At 32.6% G+C, this 22,140-nt stretch overlaps 6 protein-coding genes across 9 annotated transcripts in view; 3 read left to right on the top strand and 3 right to left on the bottom strand.

Annotated features, from left to right (window-relative positions):
- The first annotated feature begins 47 nt into the window (after positions 1-47).
- On the top strand, positions 48-1,352 carry LOC135135401 (cyclin-C). Its single transcript, XM_064064441.1, has 4 exons — positions 48-206; positions 272-378; positions 428-634; positions 691-1,352. The coding sequence occupies exons 1-4, from the start codon at positions 175-177 to the stop codon at positions 1,143-1,145; spliced, it is 801 nt and encodes a 266-aa protein (XP_063920511.1). The 5' UTR covers positions 48-174; the 3' UTR covers positions 1,146-1,352.
- On the bottom strand, positions 1,287-1,718 carry Pa1 (PTIP associated 1). The gene is made up of 2 exons (XM_064064678.1): positions 1,513-1,718; positions 1,287-1,464 (listed from the first exon to the last, which is right to left on the bottom strand). Exons 1-2 carry the CDS (start codon positions 1,716-1,718, stop codon positions 1,287-1,289), a joined length of 384 nt encoding a protein of 127 aa, XP_063920748.1.
- A 500-nt stretch (positions 1,719-2,218) lies between these two features.
- LOC135135402 (ras-related protein Rac1) lies at positions 2,219-4,727 on the bottom strand. Its single transcript, XM_064064442.1, has 4 exons — positions 4,379-4,727; positions 3,686-3,938; positions 3,497-3,631; positions 2,219-3,443 (listed from the first exon to the last, which is right to left on the bottom strand). The coding sequence occupies exons 1-4, from the start codon at positions 4,411-4,413 to the stop codon at positions 3,288-3,290; spliced, it is 579 nt and encodes a 192-aa protein (XP_063920512.1). The 5' UTR covers positions 4,414-4,727; the 3' UTR covers positions 2,219-3,287.
- Positions 4,728-5,314: 587 nt separating this feature from the next.
- LOC135135059 (CCAAT/enhancer-binding protein zeta-like) lies at positions 5,315-11,965 on the top strand. 2 transcript variants are annotated; one of them, XM_064064004.1, is made up of 15 exons: positions 5,315-5,431; positions 5,494-5,619; positions 5,668-5,776; positions 5,830-6,015; positions 6,067-6,350; positions 9,379-9,660; positions 9,712-9,914; positions 9,965-10,112; positions 10,164-10,349; positions 10,411-10,660; positions 10,715-10,955; positions 11,011-11,210; positions 11,268-11,402; positions 11,452-11,661; positions 11,714-11,965. In XM_064064004.1, exons 2-15 carry the CDS (start codon positions 5,533-5,535, stop codon positions 11,863-11,865), a joined length of 2,673 nt encoding a protein of 890 aa, XP_063920074.1. In that variant the 5' UTR covers positions 5,315-5,431; positions 5,494-5,532; the 3' UTR covers positions 11,866-11,965. The 2 variants fall into 2 exon arrangements, with proteins under 2 accessions (XP_063920074.1, XP_063920073.1); XM_064064003.1 differs by having other exon boundaries at positions 5,485-5,619.
- Positions 11,966-12,708: 743 nt separating this feature from the next.
- Positions 12,709-13,308, top strand: LOC135134915 (cysteine-rich PDZ-binding protein). The gene is made up of 2 exons (XM_064063801.1): positions 12,709-12,983; positions 13,043-13,308. The coding sequence occupies exons 1-2, from the start codon at positions 12,811-12,813 to the stop codon at positions 13,170-13,172; spliced, it is 303 nt and encodes a 100-aa protein (XP_063919871.1). The 5' UTR covers positions 12,709-12,810; the 3' UTR covers positions 13,173-13,308.
- A 123-nt stretch (positions 13,309-13,431) lies between these two features.
- The window catches only part of LOC135134908 (uncharacterized), a 29,054-nt gene continuing 20,345 nt past the window's right edge, over positions 13,432-22,140 (bottom strand). Inside the window, exons 9-17 of one of the 3 annotated variants that reach the window (XM_064063790.1) lie at positions 19,766-22,104; positions 19,526-19,710; positions 17,887-18,035; positions 16,604-17,825; positions 15,719-15,772; positions 15,408-15,581; positions 15,224-15,356; positions 14,893-15,030; positions 13,432-14,842 (exon numbers count right to left, since the gene is read on the bottom strand). In XM_064063790.1, the coding sequence (XP_063919860.1) occupies positions 14,163-14,842; positions 14,893-15,030; positions 15,224-15,356; positions 15,408-15,581; positions 15,719-15,772; positions 16,604-17,825; positions 17,887-18,035; positions 19,526-19,710; positions 19,766-22,104 (5,074 nt within the window). In that variant the 3' untranslated portion in view covers positions 13,432-14,162. The remainder of the gene's footprint in view (positions 14,843-14,892; positions 15,031-15,223; positions 15,357-15,407; positions 15,582-15,718; positions 15,773-16,603; positions 17,826-17,886; positions 18,036-19,525; positions 19,711-19,765; positions 22,105-22,140) is intronic. The other 2 variants (XM_064063792.1, XM_064063791.1) reach the window with 2 other exon arrangements.

Here is a 22,140-nt window from a genome sequence, read left to right as displayed (position 1 = left end):
CCATGTGTACCATTTGTAACTGCCAACTTTGACAGCACAAATTGCTGTTGTGGTTAGGTGGTTCAAGTCGTTGACTTTTTCGTTCTGTTCACCGGTTTTGTTTCCGTGTAAAGAATTTTTCTAAAAATTCAACTAAAAGTTCTTTTCCGAAACGTTATTTTTTTATAAAAACTAATGGCTGGAAACTTTTGGCAAAGTTCTCATCAGTAAGTATTTACAGCTCTTTCAATTAGTGGCTCAAAAAATCTCTACAAATTGAATTCGTTTTTAGTCAGCAGTGGCTTTTAGATAAGCAAGATTTAGTAAGGGAACGCCAGCATGATCTATCCATACTACAGGAGGATGAATATCAGAAAATATTTATATTTTTTGCAAGCGGTAAATAATTTCATGCAAAAATAATTCCATGTAAAATTGTCTGTTTTAGTAATACAAACTCTAGGCGAACAGTTAAAATTACGACAACAAGTGATAGCAACTGCAACGGTATATTTTAAAAGATTTTATGCAAAAAATTCATTGAAATGCATTGATCCGTTACTATTAGCCCCCACATGTATTTTCTTAGCTTCTAAGGTAGAAGAATTTGGAGTAATTTCAAATTCTAGGTTGATAACCACATGCCAGACAGTCAGTAAGTTGTCAAATTTTATCCCTTTAATAAAATGAGTACTTAATTACTTTTTTCAGTTAAAAATAAATTTAGTTATGCATACACTCAAGAATTCCCATATCGGACAAACCACATTTTAGAATGTGAATTTTACTTACTGGAGAATTTGGATTGCTGTTTAATTGTGTATCAACCTTACAGGCCACTATTGCAGCTAGTTCAAGATATAGGTCAAGAAGATCAGCTTTTGACATTAGCATGGAGAATAGTGAATGATTCATTAAGAACTGATGTATCATTATTGTATCCTCCATATCAAATTGCAATAGGTTGTCTTCAAATAGCATGTGTAATTCTGCAAAAGGACCATAAAGCATGGTTTGCAGAACTGAATGTGGATATTGAACGAATCCAAGAAATAGCTAGATACATAATAAATTTATTTGAACTGTGGAAAACTTATGACGAAAAGAAAGAAATTCAGGGGTTGTTGAATAAGATGCCTAAGCCTAAACCAGCTCCTCAAAGATAAATAGATAAGTTTTTCCAAATAACATTACGCTTATCTCTGTATCATTCAACATATTTATTGTTTATGAAACCACATGATTTGTGAAAAAAAAAAATTCAAAATAAAGTTCCTAGATTTATGAATTTGGATGTTTACTTAATATCAATGATTACTTGGTTGTGGTAGGAGATTGTGTCGTCTCATATTATTAATAACTCCGTCTAATGATGTTGTTTTCTTTTTTGCACTTCCCTTTAATGCCTCTTCTCCTTTGTTGCGAATTTTGAGCCTAGGAGACGTAGTCTCATCCAGGAAGTCAAAATCAGATTTGTCTTCTGTTCTACAAAAATTTACTGGATTTAAATATTTACAATGTCAAAAAACATACTGTTTGGTTTCAATTTCTGGCGGTGGTGGTTCCTGCACTTCTGGAGACGGTGACCTGTAACCAGGGCACTTCCAATTTAATTCTGGAATTTCTCCATTATTAAGTTGATCATAAAGTTTTTCTATTATTTCTGGGGCTGGTTCCCACGGTCCTTTTACGTCTTTATATTCGTCATCGGAACAATCAATATTCCACGAATTTTCCATAATTACATGCTTACAGACCTGATAATTACAAAATTTTAATAGTTTTATTTTTATTTATTCAACATTGTTGACACTCAAATCATAACCTCAAAACCGTGCAATCCGTGCATTGATCCAACGATAGAATGATTTTTGGCGCGAAATTTAAACAACGATCAAACCAAATGTTTATTTGAGGAACACACTTTTATCTTCTTTTGTGTATCAAATTTCAAACTTTAACAGTGCAAAATGAAAACAATAAATTAAGAATGTTGTACTAACCACATTTTCAATATTTGTTCCAACATTTAGACATCATAAATATGAAACCCACTGCGTTTACATGTTCTCATTCAACTTTACTCACTACAAACTACTTTTACATATTAATTTTGTATTGACTTCAAAGTTATAATTTGTAAAAACAAAAGTTCAAACGTTTTCCCAGTGTTTTTTCTCGATGGTCCAACAACACCGTGAGATGTTGCTTACAGACGCACTACATAAGTAAAACTCACTTTCATTAATTTGTTATTCTATAAATCTTTACTTATATTTTCTATAATATTTAGTATTTACAAAATACACACAGTCCTGTTATGACATCACACACTTATCCATTTAATTAGTAAATGTACTGGCGTCCCAACATAAACATAGAGAGTGTAAACAGTGTTGCTCCACTCTGCACAGAAACACTTACTGTTACGCTTAGACAATTAAAAAGCAAGGAATTACAAAAATATAGAACGTATTCTTGGATATAATTACAATTAGAACTTTAATAAAATTTAAAATGCTAAACAATTAACATAGGGGTTCTCAAGCATATATGTACATCATATTGAGCCTCCCAGTATCCTTAAATACCATTATGTAAAATTTTTTAATACACTGGAAAGCAGTTGTTTTCTACACTAAGTAAAAAACTGTACACTAACCAATGTATAAAATAACAATTCTGATAATGACCTAAAACTAAAAGTTTATACTTTGAACCAAGTTGTGCACATTAGTACTTAACTGCGTTAAGAACTGATCTCACAACTTTGCAGTTTTGGTTTTTGCAATAACTCTCCCTTTACCACTTGTACGTTGAATTTGAAATTACTGCAAACTAACAAAGCATTAAAACAGTTTATCATTAGATGGAACACTTTGTTAGTTCTAACATGAATGCAGAGATCAAATTTTTAAAACCACACATACTAACCTCGACTTTTTTTGATAAATTAATTGTACATTTGAAATCAAGAAATGTTAAAACTCGGAACTGCTACCACTGTTCCTAACAATATAAATGCAAAGGTTTTAATAAACTTTCACAGTAATAATAATTACTATAATATTCTATATCTATTTTTAAAATGAAAACAATAATTAATCACATTTATCCGTAATATTAATATAGGTTTCACTTTTCATTGGCCTTATTAAAACAAATGGTTTTTTTTTGCAAAATCAAAACATAAACAGCAGTCAAACAATTTACTTTAAAAAATGAACTTAACCATTATCCATTCAAGTTAAAACGACTCTGGCAATAATTGAAATTTGTCTAAGCATAGACATCTGAAGTTAAATGTTTTACAGTAACACACATTTACGTTTAGGCTTAACTTGCATTACTGGGCATAGAACGGCTCTAATAGCCTCATCGAATACTGTTTTCAGTCCTTTTTGTGTAAGTGCTGAACATTCTAAATATTTTACGGCGCTAATTTCTTTTGCCATTGCTAAACCCTGAAAATAACTTGTATGTATCGATTCACAAAAACATTCCAATGTAATATTACCTGTGGATATGTAATGGGGGTCAGCTTTTTGTCTTTAAGTTTTTCAATTGTACCTCTATCATCTCGCAGATCTAGTTTTGTCCCCACTAAAATAATTGGTGTGTTCGGGCAATGGTGTCTCACTTCAGGATACCACTACAAGTATAACTATTAATTAGCATCATTTAGGTTATTCCTTGAAAAACTCACTTTCGCTCGAACATTTTCGAATGATGCTGGGTTTACCAAAGAGAAGCAAATTAGGAACACATCAGTTTGTGGATAAGACAAAGGTCTTAATCTGTCATAATCTTCTTGACCTGCAGTATCCCAAAGACCCAAGTTAATGGGTTTTCCATCAACCATTACATTGGCGGAATAATTATCAAATACAGTTGGAATATATTCGCCAGGAAAAGCATTTGTAGTGTAACTGATGAGGAGGCATGTTTTACCAACAGCACTGTAAACAAAGAATGTTTTAAAAAAATAAAGGAAACTGTTTACTACGGGCACGGTACAGATAAATTGAAAATAGCAATAAACTATCATTAAACAAACAAAGGGCTAGGAATATCTGCTCACAAAATTAAGCGATTTTACAAAGTAAACAAATCGTATTTGATAAATTCGGAACCCACGCCCAGATTTGTTAGAACGGAAAATCTGTAAAACATGAATCACAGCTTATGTTAAAATAATAAAAGAGTATTTCTAACTATTTAACATTAATTGCTGCTTCAGCCACAAGTGATAAAAAGGTTACGACTAGGCTTAATCACCGACGGACGTCTTGCATCCTGTCCCTGTCCAATACATTTGGGGCAACAGTGACGTATATTCCGATTCCATTAGAACACGAAACCCGTTTGATGTTGAAATACACAAATTTGAGATACTTACCCATCACCAACGACGACACACTTGATCGCCTGCATTCTGAGAAGGATTTTACCAAATCTGCAGCCCTTTTAAGTCGATTAAGCAGTTATGGGTGTGTGTCAAATTGATAGGACTGCACAAGGCCACGAAAGCACTATGTACCGCGCTGAACACATGCAATTACACTTTCAACCAAGTTCATTTAGATTACAATACCCATGAAGAGTATGTTTATGGCGTACCGAACTTCGAAGGTATCTCCACTTATCAGGTTAATTTTAAAAATTACCACACACTACGACAGCAGCAGGAGTGCAGAATTTCTCATAAAACATGACAGCGGACAGCCAGACAGGCTTCTTGTCAAATATCCCTAACCATCCGCAACTGTCATTGACAGCTGACATTTCTAAAAAAAAATATGTCACTAAATGGCAAAAGGTGTGGAAAACTGTAATTATTGCTGAAATCAAAAAACAATTTTTTAGAATTAACATCGTCGAGCTTGAATATATTTTGCATTAATTCTGCCGAAATGTCAATTTTAACATGCCAGTTTGTATTTTACAATACTTCAATGTTGTTATTACAACAAAACAGATACCAAATTATGTTTTACTTTTTTATAAATCGTAGAAAATATCAAAGATGCTTTTGAAATTGTATTTCTGGTTGCGTCTTGCATTTTTTAGGCGCGAAACTTCCCGTGAATAACCCTGTGTACATATCTTGATATTCCGAATACCGATATTTAATTTACGTGAAATTAATATACATACGTAATGAAGTACTTTATTACACGGTGGTCAAATTTTTTAATATTTATACCTAATTTGGTAGTAGGTACTAGCGATTGGTAGTCATTCAAAAACACATTCAAAATCTGTAGGCGAATACCAACCAGCTGCGAGTAAATAACCCTATTATTTTTATTTTGACATTTTACAATAACAAAATTGACAGAATTTACTGAAATAACCTAAAATCAGCACGTGTTGAAAATTTATACATCAAACGCTGCCAAAGTGATTTAAATTAGCAAATAAATTCGAAAGCGATTTGATTTAGTGATTTGTACGTGCTTTATTAGCGTGTGTTTTCCACCTTTTTTTTATGTCACTGGTTAGTTATTTCAGGCGACGGTTATTTCATAAGTAATAGATAATAATAAAAAAATGAAGAACAAGCACAAATCAAAATATGTCCACTCTGATGTTGGAGATGAAAACTCCAATGAGGTTCAGAAGAAATGGTTTGAAGAGGTAAAATATCTCATGTTTTAATAAACATGTTTTAAAAGGTCTTTTTAGAACGTTAGCGACCCAAAAGGCTTTCAACCGGTAACAGAACAAGTTTTAATAGAATTGAAAGATGAAGCAAAGAAATGTCTTGATTCAGATGTAGCGAACTACAATATCAGTAACATACTTTTCTCATTAAATGTATTATTGATTAATACAGTAATGTTGTAGAAAATGCGAAGAAAAACCCTAATTATAAATGGATGAAAACAGTCATGTCAAAGGGAACAGTTGCTGATAAGATAGCTGCATGTACTGTTTCTATTCAGGATAATCCTATATGCAGTTTGGATATTTTACAAAACTTAGTTAATATGATTAAAGTGGGTAAAAAAAAAGAATGCACAATGGTAATGGGTAAGTTTTTTAATTATGTAAAGAAAATTACATTAGTTAGAATATTTTTAGAAACTCTTACCGAATTATTTTTGTCAGACCTGTTACGACCTGATCAAAAGCTAAAGCCTTTTTCTCAAAGACCTCTTTCACTCCTGAATGATTTATCATCTGGAAATGCAGTGACTAGGAGAAAATTACTTGCTGTTTGGTATTTTGAAGACCAACTAAAAGAATTGTATACAAATTTTGTGTTGGCTTTAAATAATGTTGCCCATGATGTGCTTGACACCAATAAGGAAAAAGCTATCTCGGCAATGTTTAAATTGTTAGCTGGAAATCCAGAACAAGAAAAGGTAAGTTTGATTTATTTACTGCTTTTCATTTGAAAGTAAATGTGAACTATAAATAAGAACTAATTCTCATTAGAATGATGAATAACATCATATGTAGATTGTTCAAGTTGGTTTGTGAAGAATTATCATCAAAAGCTAACCCTGAGTTACAGTTGCGTGTGTCACACAAATAGCATGAAATCTCTTCTTTATATGATAAAAGTTTTTGTAGGTGGTCACAAACATAATAGTCTTTATACTCTGCTACACATCCTCTACGACTTTGTACTTCTGGTTTTGAAACATCTACATAAAACAGTTTTATTATTCACTCTTATGTGAACATATTGTGTTACCTTTATAATACAGTAGCAAGCATTTAAAAGTAACTTGACTGTCAAGTTGTGTGTGAACGTCTTTCCAATTTATTAGGTCTTTGGTGAACACACACGTTTGGAACATCGGTCTATTCTGGTCACATGTTTGTTTTACTTCTGCAAATTCAAGTTCCATACATATGAAACATGACAATAGGGTGTCATTATGCTCTTTTGAATACGATAAACTCGAACTGTAATATAATGCAAGACATACAATAAGCAAAAGTGACATCAATTTTTAGCAGATTTGAAGTCTTTAATGGTAAAATTAATGAGTTATCACCATGGTGAGTCGACCACCTATCACCATGGGGAGTTCACGGCCATGTTGTTACTGATTTTATATTATTTCTTTAACTAATGATTACTGAGACTTATGATAATTTAACAAATTTAACTGTCAAAATTCCGCTTCTTTGAAAAATTATAGAAAATTTGTGTTTTCTGATAACCTTTAAACATTAAAAACTAATGGTGTAAGTGACACCTTGAACCCTCTGCGCCGCGTGGGTGCAAGTTTCAAGGAGGTGGCGTCCGCAGATATACAGACAATATGAAATGTATTCAAGTGTATTATTATCAGTGTACATGCTTAACTTCGATTGTTTATGTTTATACATCGAAATAACGCCACGTAGAAATTTGTTTAATTTGTTGAGTTATATCCTCAAGACAAGACTAAAATTGTAAAGTGAGCCACAATGGAACAAAATATTTTGAATATGATTATTATTATTCTTATTTGATCATAATTAAATAAAAACGCGGGTATTCTCAGATTTTCTAGAAAATGAGGTTCTTAATTTGATCAATAAAAAATTGGTCGAAGGCTATAAGTATAATCCGACAGATCCAGCTCTTTAAAAATATATATATAAAATTTGATTTTACGATTTTCGTTTTGTAATAACCGCTATAAAGTAAAAACCAGAGGCATAAATAACAACCCTTGTCCTTCAGCACTAGGTAATAGCAATCTGAAGCCCAAGTATTCATTTATGTTTATACATCGAAAGAATGTCACGTAGAAATGAGTTTGATTTGAATGAGTTTGTCTTCTCAAAACAGGACTAAAATTATGAATTAAACTACACTCGAACAAAACGGTCTGAGTATTATAATTCATATGATACAGGATGCTGAAAAAATGGCGCACAACGCGCAACGGTACATTATTAAGTCCACAAGTCTAAGTTCGGGAAATACATTAAAAAATTCCTTACGTCAATTTGACATTCACTTACAGACATGAACAAAATATTGATTTAGACCGATAAATCTAGAAACTCTAAAATTTAGCCACACTTGTCCAATTCATTCTAAACAATTTTAAAGTTTTTTGTTATATTATAAAATGAAAACTGTGGATGAAAACAAGATACTTCCAAAATTATTTTGAATAATGGAAATCTAATTGATTTCATGTATGCAACTAAGGGCCAAGTTCGGCATTGAACTCACAGGACCGCAAGGTCGCCGTTCTTTCCGATACATCCACTGCGCTACGGAGACCTACAACAGTGTTGGGAATAAAACGTTATTATACCTTACAAATGTTTTTATGACAATTTGAACGTTTAACGAAAAAATTGAAAGCGGATTCGGACGCTACAAATATATAAGTATATTTTTGTGTAACATTAAAATCATTTTAAAGTACCATTCATTGAAATGACGTTATCAAATTCTTGGTGGGGATGATTAGCCAAATTTGGGTTAGCATTTAATTATCTACATGATATTTCTAATATATGCGTATACAAAATTTTACAAGAATGGGTCCAGCAGTTTCGGAGATTAATAAAAATGGGTACAGACACCAGACAGACAGACGGAAACGGGAGACTGCTTTTTTCGTACTGTAGGGATCATGAAACGTCGAAAAAACATAAAAGTGGCCATTCGTCCGATGGACTCGATTACAATACTTCTTTCGCTTACGCTTGAGAAGTAAAAGCAAGAAATTACATTATGTTAAATTAAGTATTAATTCAAGTTAATGATTAAATCAGAATGAGTTCATCACTATTACATTCCACGTGTTGATAGGATAGTTGAAAGTTTTACACATTTAAGATTAGAAAAACATTAATAAACTGATATTGCACTAATTACACTTGAGGATTGTGGTGTCGAATGCGATTCACTTTTATTTACACAGTTGCCCTTTTAATGAAGTTGCTACACAGAAGTCGCAAAGAGAAAATTGATGTATTTGTCCTCATCAAAAATTTGATGAGATCAATTTATCTTCGGACCTATATAATAGTTGCCTTTGACGTCTTAATAAAACATTGCGCTTGACCTAGTAATTACAGAATATTGACCAAAATTTATGACTTGTCCCCTTCAGGAATTGAATAAATATATTTTAAAACATACGGTCTGAGGTGCAGTGCTAACACACAAAATATTTGCCGATGCGTTTCACCAACCACATTGGCATTATCTAGACAAAGCTAAATTCTTTAGTAATTCTCCTAGTTTTTACGGTACGCATATGGGTTATTGTAAAAAAAAAATTGTATAATAAAATTTTCCAGTTTATTACGACTTTCATAACGAAATCTTGAATAACTCAGTACGTGCTTTACCAATGTTATTTTGTAAAATCTTCAAATGTGGGTATTGTTTTTATGTTGTGAATGATTTTACCCATTGTCTTGCAGAATTTACTTATGTATTTAGTGAATAAACTTGGAGATCCTTCTCAAAAAGTAGCTTCAAAAGCAATTTATAGTTTGGGACAGTTACTGTTCAAACATCCAAATATGCAAGGAGTGGTACTAAGCGAAGTAGAAAAATTACTATTTCGTTCAAACATTTCTTCAAAGGCACAGTACTATGGACTGTGTTTTTTATCCCAATTTTATCTAAGCCACGAAACTAGTGAAGTAGCCAGAAGACTCATGGAAGTATATTTCTCGTTTTTTAAAGCCTGCGTTAAAAAGGTAGGGGTAATTTCTATCAAACCAAATATACTTATTCCTAATTTTTATTAGGGCGAAGTGGACAGCAGAATGATGTCCGCTTTGTTAATGGGTGTTAATAGAGCATATCCCTATGCAAAACTGGAAATGAAGAAAATTTCAGAACATATAGATACAATTTATCGAGTTGTACATATTGCAAATTTCAACATCAGTTTACATGCCCTTACCTTACTGTACCAAGTTTCCGATCAGGAAGAAAATGTTTCAGACAGGTAAGGTGGTTGTTATTGTTATATAAATATTTAATTTAATTGAAATATAGGTTTTATTCAGCTCTGTATAAGAAACTCATTGATCCAAAACTGTTGACAACAACACACCAAGCTATGTTACTGAGTCTAATTTATAAGGCAGTCTTGAAAGACAAGGACCTTGCACGTGTGAAGGTTTTTATTAAAAGATTGTTACAAGTAAGAACGTCCATTACATACGTATTTCTTTAAAAAATAAATATATTTTAGCTTGTTTTGTTCATGCAGCCATCATTTGCATGTGGTGTTCTTTATCTTGTTTCCCAATTAATGGGTAAGAAAACCGGAATTCAATCTCTTATTTTGAAACAAACGACAGTTAATGGTCTAGAAGAAGATGACGAGGAGAAATATCATGATGTAAAGACTGACGAAGAAATAGAAATTAAACATGAAGTGAGAATTTGTCTAACATAAATGCATTTTCCTTTATTGAAATTATTATTATTTTTTTTAGAATGAAATTGATGAAGAAGATGAAGATATTAAACCTGACGTATCCATCCTCAACCAATCTGTATCACAACTGAGCTGGGATCACTGTGCTAATTTACGGAAAAAAGAAAATAAGCAACCAATTCAGTACAATCCTTTAAGTCGGAATCCTTTATATGCTGGTGGTGATTTTTGTGCATATACTGAATTAATTCGCTTAAAAAATAGTTACCACCCAACTGTAGCTTTGTATGCTACTAATATACTAGAAGGTGAACAACTAGATAGAATTTCACTGTTCTAAACCAACATTATATATTTTTCAGGAAACATAATAAAATATTCAGGAGATCCTTTAAAAGACTATACTTTAATACGATTTTTAGATAGATTTGTTTTTAAGAATCCAAAAAAATTTGAAGAAGGAGCTGTACAAGGTGCTCATCCTACTTTCGGAAAAAGAAAAATGTATCTTCCAAAAGGTATCCGGTCTTTGCCGGTCAATTCGACAAATTATTTAAATGAAAATTCCAAAAATATTCCCGTGGATGAATTATTTATGCACAGGTATAACGTCAGTATTTAAGAGGTGTATAATTTATGAGTACTTTTGACTTTTCAGCTACTTGAAGAACAAACAAAAAGAAAAAATTAAATCTGAAAGCAACGAAGACGACGAAAGCGACATAGAATCTGTTCAAAGTGAGGAATTTGAAGATATGTTAGATAAAATGGCGGGAATTTCACGAGAAGAAGATATAGATTTCTTAAACGAGATTGGAGATAATCTAAAGAAAAAAGAGAAGAAAACTAAGAATAAAAGTAAGTCTGAATAGTATATGATGTTTTACTATTAATAATAAAACTCACTATAATCAGAACAACAAAGCGAAGATGATGCTTCTGAAGAAGAAAGTGGCGCATCTGAAGATGAATTTTTGGAAGATGATGACGATTTTGATGAAGATAATGATATGGATGAAGACGATCTTGAAATGACTGAAAACGACAAAGGTATATCGAAATAATTATGTGTATTACATAACTCGAGTATGTGTTTTAGAACTCTTTGAAGATTTAGATGATGAAGATGAAGAATTTGTTTTTGAGGAGGAAAGCACCTCCAAGAAAAATAAATCAAAAAAGAAAGGCAATAAAGACGATAGTTCTATTTTTGCGTCTGCTGAAGAATTTGCGTCTTTATTAGAAGATGAAGGTAGTTCAAAATTGGCGCCTGGTAGTTCTAGCGCATTTGCTAATAAAGATAATGCAAGTAAGTAGGCTTATATTTGTTAAAACAGGTACCGAAACATTCATTTTTGCAGATGTTAAACAAATTGAATGGGAAGACCACAGAAATAGATGGTTGCGCGGTTTTGATAAAGCAGTAGGACAAAATAAAAGCAAACATTTTGGAAAGAAAAGGAAGAATCAAAGTAAATTTGAGAACAAAAAAAAGAGGGAAAGAAACAAGTGAATAACTGTTTAAATGTTAATATTTTTACTTTAAATCCCTACATTTTTATTGGTATTTATAAAGAATACTTTTAATTTAGTTATTAAAATCCTACTTCGCATTTTCTATCTTAGATCCCCTAAAAATTTTACCATTTTCCCCATAAATTTCCAACTGTATTTAGCAGCTCAGTTTAACAACAATTTCTGAGCGGTCTTGGAACCGTTCTATTACAGTTCAAACTTTGAGACTGTGGTGTTCTCTTCAAAATAGTAAAGGCAAACCAATTCCCTTCAAGCACGCAAATGTGTGCGCGAATTAAATTTTGGTAGAACCATTTCTCCACAGTCACCACGATTCATTCGCTTTCAATAGCCTGTTGATCTGCAGAACAAAGCACTAAGAAAAAATTAGAAGGAAAATAAGGCTTGTGGAGGAAATACATATATATTCATTTGTTCATGGTATGAGCAGTAGATTCAACTAGGCAGTTTTGCGTCTAACTAGTGCCTAGGCATATTTGCATATTCTTCTCAAAGTATTTCTGTTGCTATATTCTGACCTGTATTTACTTTAGGCAGTTTTAGATGTAAAGCTATATTGATTTTCTTGTTATATTTTTAATTAATTTTGGTTTTCTATTCAGCCTTATTTTCTTGCGTAAAAGACGTTTGAATTAATTAACTGAATTGTGAACTATATTGCCTACCAAAGACTAGAAGTATTATTCTATTATTCAAGAAGAGAATAATTCTTGTTTGCTTTTGAGGCGTGAATTTTATTTTTCCGCCAAAATTAAACTGGTTGTCCAGGGTACCAACGGAACCGTTTATATGTCACTAACATCAATGACATAAAGGCACGAGCACGACTACTTGTCAGTTGTCAGTGGATGTCAACAATTCATAACAAAAAGTGAATGTGTTTTTTCCGTAGTTTTTTCAAATTACAGAATTCGCATTTAAAATGGTTTGTGAAAAATGCCAGAAGAAACTCGGTAAAGTAATAACACCAGATCCATGGAAAAGTGGAGCTAGAAATACCACTGAATCTGGTGGCCGAAAAGTTAATGAAAACAAAGCCCTAACAGCCAATAAAAACCGATTTAGTCCATATACGTCAAAATTTGAAACTTGCAGGTAAGAAAATTATTCCATAAACTATTATTGCATTCTACATAACACTGTACTTGGCTCAGAATATGTAGACAAAAAGTTCATCAAGTTGGATCGCACTATTGCCAATCCTGTGCTTACAAGAAAGGAATATGTGCCATGTGTGGGAAAAAACTGTTAAGTACAAAGAACTATAAACAGTCTTCTACTTAAATGTGAATAGAGTGTTAGTGTTACTTAAAGATAGATTCTGACAATTTTATTAAACTTCTGTTTTTTACATAATGTAGTATTTTTGTGCACATTAATCTAAAATTGTAGAAGTACAAAATAAAATGTAATTAATTAAGCTCTAATGTATTATTATTTAAGTTTTATTGGATAACTTGTTAATACTTTCATGCCAAGGTACTAGCAGATGTATTTCTGTTCATTTTTAAAATAATAAGATTTAAAATTATAACTACTACAATTTCTGAATAAAATGTTTATTAATATAACTTACTACAGTATATATTATAATACAATTACTACAAGTACAAGAAATATGAATAGCCGATCACATTATTAGGTCCGATACGGACATATACTACAACAATTATCTACAAAATAAAAAATAAATTTTAGAACCACAACATATTAAAGAGGGAAGGGAAATCTATGAGTTAACATTAAATGTTATTTTGATTAATTCAGTAATTAACACATTTTACGAGATAACGAAAGACTGATTTATATAAATACTGTGTCTATACAAAAACTACAACACCACCTTAGACAAACATGGACGCCAAATTTCTGATTTGTACATCAAATTATTTATCCATTTCTACCATTCCATTACACAAAAAGTTTCGTAACACTTAGATATATGAAAGAAAAGATGGAAAACATATTCATTTAGGTAACACAAAATATACAAGACAAGAAAACATTTTTAACAAATAAATATCACATAAAAGTATAGTAACTGTAGTATTAAAGGCAAAAACGTAGATGAGTGAAAATTTTAAAATCTTTCTACATTCCAAGATATGAAAAATTCTAAACCTGTATTTAAAGCTGGTTTTCTCTTTTAGTCTATAACTAATCTAAAATTTTACTCTCAAATATATGCACTTTTCTTTCAAGCATCATAATTCCTGCCTTTTTCGTATAAGGCAACAAAGACCTGAACATTTGTTATAAAAAAATAACAAAAATTTAAACCGTATTACTTAATTTTCTTTCAAGTGTACTAGACTCGATTCCACTATCCTCATCGGCACTATCCAATAGACTAGCTTCTCCTCTAACACTTTCTACTTTACCTTTACTTTTACTAAAGTCATAGTCTTCTTTTATAATATGTTTTTGGAGTGGTTTATATGGTAATGCTTCAAAAGAAACATTTTTCCCCGTGTTGATTTCATCATCGGGTGGTGTATCGACGTGTTGTACTAAAAATCGACTTTTACCGAATGTTGTAAAAGTTGGCTTCTCCCTGTTTATCACAGGATCAATAATAGGTTCAATACTGAACATCTTATTAGAAGTAAAAGCACTTGGACTAGGTGGCAGATCAAGTTTCAACTTATTTCTAGTGTGTCTCAAACCGCCCAAGACATCGCTATGTTTTAGCTCTTCGGCTTTTCTACTTTTCTTTACAGCTTCAGATGCTAACTGCTTCAAAGTGGGCACATTTTTATAGTGTAATCTGAAATCATCTTCACTGATTCCAGCTGGTGTTATATCTTCCACTCCACTATCTGGTGTTGCGTTGTCACTTGTTTTATTTAAGTCAGTCCAGTTTCCTGGGAAGAACTGAGAACTTAAACCACTTATCATGTCAAAGGGCTTGGCTGAACTGCTGATGAAAAATTCATCGTCAATTCCAGGTTCACCTAAAACAGTAGCAATGTATTCATTCGCTGTTGAGAAAAGCAATTCTTACTTGTAAAGTCTGTTACACTACTCAGCTGGTACATATTTATATTTCTACTAGGTTTCGGCTGGTAGTAATTTTGGGAAAAGTCGCAATCGTCGGAGTTTTCAGCAGGAACGTAAGGATCTGTGCCATCTAGTTCCCAGTCTAAAATTCGTTGAAAATTATTATGTATATTAATGGTTATAGAAATGAAACGCAGTGAACGCTAGATGGCATTCAAATTGAAAAAGGATGATGGCAGAATCATGCAACAGGGTAATCGTGCAAGCTAATAATGTACAATGTTTATGATGCGCAAAACTACTGAAAACCGTTAATTTCAATTAACGTCTCTCACCATCGAAACAGCTATAATCTGGTTGTGGTTTCCACAAATCGTAACTGTGCAGCACTGGACTTTCTGGTTCTCTTGGATACTCATATACACAATGATATTTTTGTTTCTTAAACCACACACCTTTCGATTTTTTCTAAATAATGAACATGTAAGATTTTGACTTTCTTCAATTAAAATGACTTACTTTTTCAGTCTTTTCAACAGTTCTTTCAGGCGATCTTAACGCTGATTTCGTCGGTGTTGCATACTTATCCCACGCAGAAGGAACAAATTCTGGACTCTCTGCGTCGTCATCACTACCGCTACTCTCGCTTGACGTTTCTTCCTGTATACCTTCCATTGGTTGAATATCATCCAACTGTAGAAATAAAGTTTGCGCGTATCAGATAAAATTCATCAAGTTTAAGTTAGATTTGTTATAAACGACAGCGTAAAACTAATGCGTTTAAGGACGAAATTGCAAAAACAACATTTACTATGAGAAAGCATACTTACCACATCTTGTGGGGCGGCGCGTAAGGCCTTGAGAGACTCTTCGTGCTCACCCTCCTATATCAAACATACATACAGACACTTCTATATACAATGAAGGCACAATAATTACAAGTTTAGTGTATGAAACAAACAAGACGTGTTAAAAACAAACAAATAAATTAATAATTAAATGATAACTAATAAATTAAACGTTATGATAGATAACAGGAAAAGCAAACCAAAAACTGAACGCACAAAATTATAGCAGAAAGCGTGATATCGTTGTATATTGTAACACGTGACTGACACTTGCGTTAAATATTACTTTTCATGATCAAAATAATATGAACAATAGATGGATGAACCACAATAGTGATTACTAAATATTGCTCAGATGGTTCCAAATAAACTTCACTCAGAAATTTGGATACATTATTACATTGTGTGTAGCAGTGAATTGTATAAAAAGTTATTAAATTGAGTGTCACGCCGATTTTAATTTTTATATACATTTTTTTGTTCTCTAAAATATTTTGATAATTTTGGTATTTGGGATATTACAGTTAATTCCCATCTCTATTCTGAAGTAGTGTGCAAGGATCTTACATTTTTAAATCTCTCTCTCTTTTCTTTATTCACTACTATCAATATAACAATACATACGAACTAGTGACTTATAATAAGTGCAACAGCAATTAATTGGAGATTGCGTACAAGCTGCCAACCTCCAAAGCTAATCCAAAAACCCGTAATAAAAAAATATCAAACAGCAAAGAAACATAACTAAGTGTCAATGAAATGAAATATTAATAGCGCGGTTAGTCATAAAAAAATTATGACATAACACTTATTTGTAGCAATGTATGGTTATAATTTACAATAGCCCCTCACTGTAGAAATACCTACCTTCCATATAAATTCTCCACTGGAACTGGATCTGGTGTCCGACCCGCTATCCCAATCTTGCTCATCATTAATGTCATTACTTTCGCTGAAAGAAGTGGTCATCAGCTGACTGTCGCTAGGTCCACTAAACCTTATGTCAGTTAGAACACCAAATATGTCACGTTCATCATCTTCATTATTAATAATTAAATCATTATTCTGGGCAAAATTGTTTCCATAATCTGGACTGCTACAGTCGGTTATGTCCTCAATAATGTCCGTAATTTGTTTATTGTTAAATTCGGCCAAGTTCTTTGAATTTTCCAAATTCACAATGTTCACATAATCGGCTTCGTTGTAAAAGTCGTCCAGATTTGTAACATTTTCGTAACATTCAGTGCTTTCAGCTTTATCAACATTCGCATAATCGTGTTGTTCAAGTTTATTCAGGTCACAGTTACTTTCTTCAGGAACATTAACATATAATATTTCTACTTTGTCTTGCATGGGTTCCTGAGGTTCAGGTACAAGTTCATTTGATTCTGGAGCAGGCAACAACATATTTTGAGAAATGACTTTGTCGTAACTTAATAAAGAAGCAGGCAGTTGTTTCCACGGTTTATCTTCTGGCGATGGCAAGGGGGCAACTTGTTTATTCGTAAAAGGTAATAAATGGTCCGTTGATTCAGAATTTGATTCTTCTAATGTTTCATTAACTTTAACACAATCATGCTCTCGTTCACTCTTTAAAAATTCTAACACTAGATGTTTATCAACAACTTCCTTCACTGTATCACTAATATCAATCGTTTTGCATCCACTGCATGAGTTGTCACTATCACATTTCGTACCTTCCTCCCCCAACGTTTCTGCAACGACAATTTTTTCATCCACATTTCCAATTTCATTGGTCATGCTATGAATCATCATATCACTTGGTGCTTGCATCATATGAGAGTTTTCCTCCATATACTGTGATTCATTTTCGTAAGTTTTAAGGGTGGGTGAATTATTGTCTCTCTCTGAATCATTAACGGCATATGTAAGTTCTTCTAAATTAAATAAAGTATCGTTTGAACAACATGAGTCTTGACTAGGAGTATGTCTGTGGAGGGGTTCTGGATGAATCGAACTCTCAAGCGTCTGACCTGAATGGCAGTCCATTTCAGGTTCTAAACATTCACGACCATACTGGTCATCTGACCAATCACTATCTTCATTTTCATCTTCACTGTTATGTTGCCTAAGATTTAAGTAGTTGTATTTAAGCGTTGACTTTGAAAGTTGAATCGAAATTGACTCACCTTGGTGTATTGAAGTAGGAATCATCAATTAAACTTTCTTCTGGTATTGGTGACAATGGTGTATTGTAGACGTTATATCTAAGAAACACTTCGTTCCTTTCAGCAGAATCCCATTCTTCTTCATCATGGACTGCGCCGCTAGAACCTCCCTTAAAAACGTATGAAAAGAAGGTTGAAATTCGTCTAAACTGCGATATTTTTTAAAATCGCGAATTGTCATCTGATACAATTTCAACCCTTATACCATTACAAACTTTACAGAACAGAACTTTTAAAACGTTATTTATTCGAGCTTCATAAAACTTTATAAACGAGAGTTCCGTTATCGACATTTACCCCTGTTTCATTCTACGACACATTGATATGTTGTAAGATATCATTAATGAGATTTCGTTATGACGCTGTGCTCATGTGACAAACACGTAACGTCAAAAATTTTTATCGATGAAACTTAACTTATATTAGCTGTTTTATATATATATTTTTTTAAATATACATATATATTTTTTATATTCTCTAATGTAATGCATATGCTATATTCCAAATAACTTCACTGTGTTACTTACTGGTCGGTTTATTAATAAATAATGACAATTAGTTTTTCATCACTGACCTACAGAACACTCATAATTCTAGAGAACTTACTAGACTATCGTTGAGATCATAATACAGTTGGAAACGTATAAATTAAAAAAAAAAAGCGAGGTTTTGGGTCAGTGTTGTCAAAATGGCTTAACGCAAATAAGTTTGGTGTTAAAGAATCGCCATATGGAAGAATGTCAACTGTCATTAGTAGCTGCTAATTTTTTATGAAAAATTTCTAAACATATGACTCAAATTTTATATTGCTCCGTATGAACAAATAAATACCAATGTCATCATTCCATAAAGATAACAAACCTTACTTAAATAAAAGTGACTCAAAACTTTATAAGGACCGTAGTTTCAATTGTATTTAAAAAAAAGTTTGTGTAATATGTGAAAGCATTTGTTTTTATTTGAATTAGATATCACATTTGCATTTTGACATTAAAGTTATTATGTCATGATGTGCAAAATAACTAACTAAAGTTTTGAAGGTTTATTTAATTCTAAATAAATAACTAAATAATTGACTGAAAAAAAAATTATCACTTATTGATAGTACACTTGCGTCTTTATGTTACTTTAATTATACTGCTACGTAGAGTACCATATTAGGTCTGGCTATTAATTACATTTTAAAACTGTAAATGAAAAAAAAAAAAGACAAAAGACGGACACGAAATTTTCAATTCCCGTTTCAGATACACTAAAAAATCCTAGGTATCACTGAAAACTGGCATCCGGCCCAATATGAAGATTGCTTTGATATAATACTTGTCATTCAGTACATCGTATTTCTGAACTTTTGTTTTAATTTTTAAAATATTAATCATACACATAATGCGTTTTAAAATTTATAGTAAACAAGATTTTGTTTTTATGAATCTTAAGTGGACCAAAGGAAAAAATATAAAAAAGTTTCCACTGACAATAAAAATTTTGAATTGATTACCTCTTTGTATGACACAAATTATTTTTGACTGCATTAAATATCTCCATTAGAAAGTGTGATTTTAACTGTAAAATGACAAGTAATATCGTTTTAACTACTTACTTGTGCTTGTGGTAATTTGTTCAGAAGTTCGGTTCGAATAGCGGCCATAATTTCATCATCCACATTAAAACCTACATAACTATCTGTATTGGCGTTTGAGGGCACGGTCATTTCCCCGGAAATATCATGATTTGACTGCGGATGTAAAAACCAGCCACCCCCATTATTATCCCAACAATTATTATCTTAAAAATTGAATTAAAAAAATTATTTCCTTTTTTTATAAAAAATTAAAATTACCTTCTATTTTGGTGTTAGATTCAATCTCAATGTTGACATCACTGAGGTCAACAATATTTGGTTCCTTCGTGAAAGTGGAGTCCCTATTCTCACAGCATAAATAAGTTTGATTTTGGAGTTCCGTATCTTCTTTTTTCATATCACAAACCAACGTATCATTTTGAGTGAACAATAAACTATGCGGTTCTGACGAAAAACTATCGAATAATTCATGTTCTTGTGATTCGTTTTGATTATCTAGTGCTTTTCCCAAAAAGTTGTCCCACGTTTCGAGGGAATATAAATTAGAGTTTCCATTTTCAATAATTTTGTCTTCAGCGGCATCGTTGAATAAATTTAAGCTGCAGAAACCATCTTGATGAGGAAGTTCTTGGAGACTTTTCTTGCCAAACGGTGTGCTGGTGTATACACTGGAATGTGTTAGACTGTTCGGCATTGCTTCATCTTGACCTTCACTTAAATCAAATGCCACTTTCGGTGGTTCTACATGATGATAATTTTTGATTTCTTCTTCCAAAAATTCTTTGGCCGCTTGTATGTCGTCCTGTTTAAGTACTGTTATTTCATCGTTAGACGACATTTCCAGACTATCTAGATCGTTTCCTTTTCCTAGACTCTCAGCTTCATATTTAGCTATAATATAATCCATCAATTCGTCGTTATCTTGAATTAGGTCCATCAGTTTCGGCACCTGGAAAGTTTTTCGTGCAATTGCTTCTTTTTCTTCTACATCTGAGCTAGTGATATGCGTGGTTTCATGAACAAAAGTATTATTAAACGAATCCTCATCATTCATGTTTTGTGTCAAATTTACACTTTCTTCTATTTCAAACAGTTCCGTTTGGTGCTCTGCTTCGTCTGCACATTTTGGAGATTCCGCTCTATCATCCGTCGATAATTCATTGTGTAACTTTCCTTCCACTGCATTTTTCAGAGATTCTGTGGACTCTACTCTGTCACCTTCCACACCTGAATCGTACATAATTTCAGAGTTGTCGTCTTCACTCAAAGCTTTTTCTACACAATTGAAAGGTAAGGTGTTACGATTAAGATAATTTACGAGTTCAGAATTACACTGTATAATATCTGAGAGTTTTGGAACTTCAAATCCTTCAGTTTCTTTAACGACGCATTCATCTTCTTTGAAGTTGATAAGTTCTTCTAGTTTTGAAGGCTTTAATCGTACGGGACTGTAGTTATCTATGGTAACATTGAACACATTGAACACTTGGTTAGCAGGTTTTATTTCACTAGCGCTATTTAATTCTTGTAGAATTCTCTTACTAGGCGAGTTTTCTAAATAATCCTTGTTAGAAAATGAACTAGACACAACACTACGTGAAACATCGGCATTAACAGTGTCATCACGCGCACTATCACTTAACAAGTTTTCACTACTGTTGTTTTGACTACTGTTTTCAGGTACAAAAAGCAGACTATCTCTCCGTTCCTCCTGTAATTTTCTCAGTTCATCTTGAAAAGTATCTTGTACGTTCAAGAGATTACCCTCGCTTCCGAACATGAGACCAACATTTTCCAAATTCTGCTTAGGCGCATATCTTACATTTTTATAATTCGTTCTATAATCTAAACTAGGCAAGGGAGTTTCAGATTCCGATTCCGAAGGATCGATGTGAGTTAGAATCATCAAATCGGCTACAGATCTAGATTTCTGACGCACTTTTTCTGTATAAGCTCCGCGTTCGATCTTCTTCTTCCAGTTTTCTTCCTCGGTTTCACTACCACTGCTTGTTCTTTGCGCAAAAAGAAAACTGTCCATTAAACTGTCGTTCTGATTAGGTGATTCTGGAATTTGTAGTTTGGTTGTAAGAGGACCAAGTTGAAATTCCAGTTTGGGGTTGCTTTTAGGTTTTGGACTTTGGTGGTGGCTAGAATCGGAACTTGTACTGTTTTCTAATGCTATAGCGTTATCTAGATCTTTTATGGCATCTGATAGTCCTTTAACGTAAGACATGTCGCCAGTTTTTGTGGCGACATTTTCTAACCACGATTCCATCTGTGATTCTGAACTATCTACTAAGAGATTGTCCAATGAACCATGTAAATTATTTAAACTAGGAGATAAAGGTTTCGACGTTCTTATCTGCGAGTCCTCCAAATCCATCTCAGTATTATCAATGTGGTTGTCAGTCTTGACAATACTATTAGGTTTAAAAGACTCCCATCGCTTATCAAAATCTTTTATGGAAACGTGCGATTCCAACTGCGTAGATGTTGTGTTTTTGTAAACTTGTAGCAACTCTCCTAACATCAGATCGATTTGTGCCACCGCAGGTCGAGATTCACTACTAGTCCAACAAAGTTGCATTAAACGAAAACTAAAAACAAAAACAATAAATACTCTAAACATTACT

This window comes from Zophobas morio, unplaced genomic scaffold (assembly GCF_036711695.1).
Source record: "Zophobas morio isolate AGI-343-1 ecotype UQ-CSIRO unplaced genomic scaffold, CSIRO_AGI_Zmor_V1 ptg000024l, whole genome shotgun sequence".
NCBI lineage: Eukaryota > Metazoa > Arthropoda > Insecta > Coleoptera > Tenebrionidae > Zophobas > Zophobas morio.
Note: the sequence above shows the minus strand (reverse complement) of the source record. Positions and strands in the feature narration are given on the sequence as shown.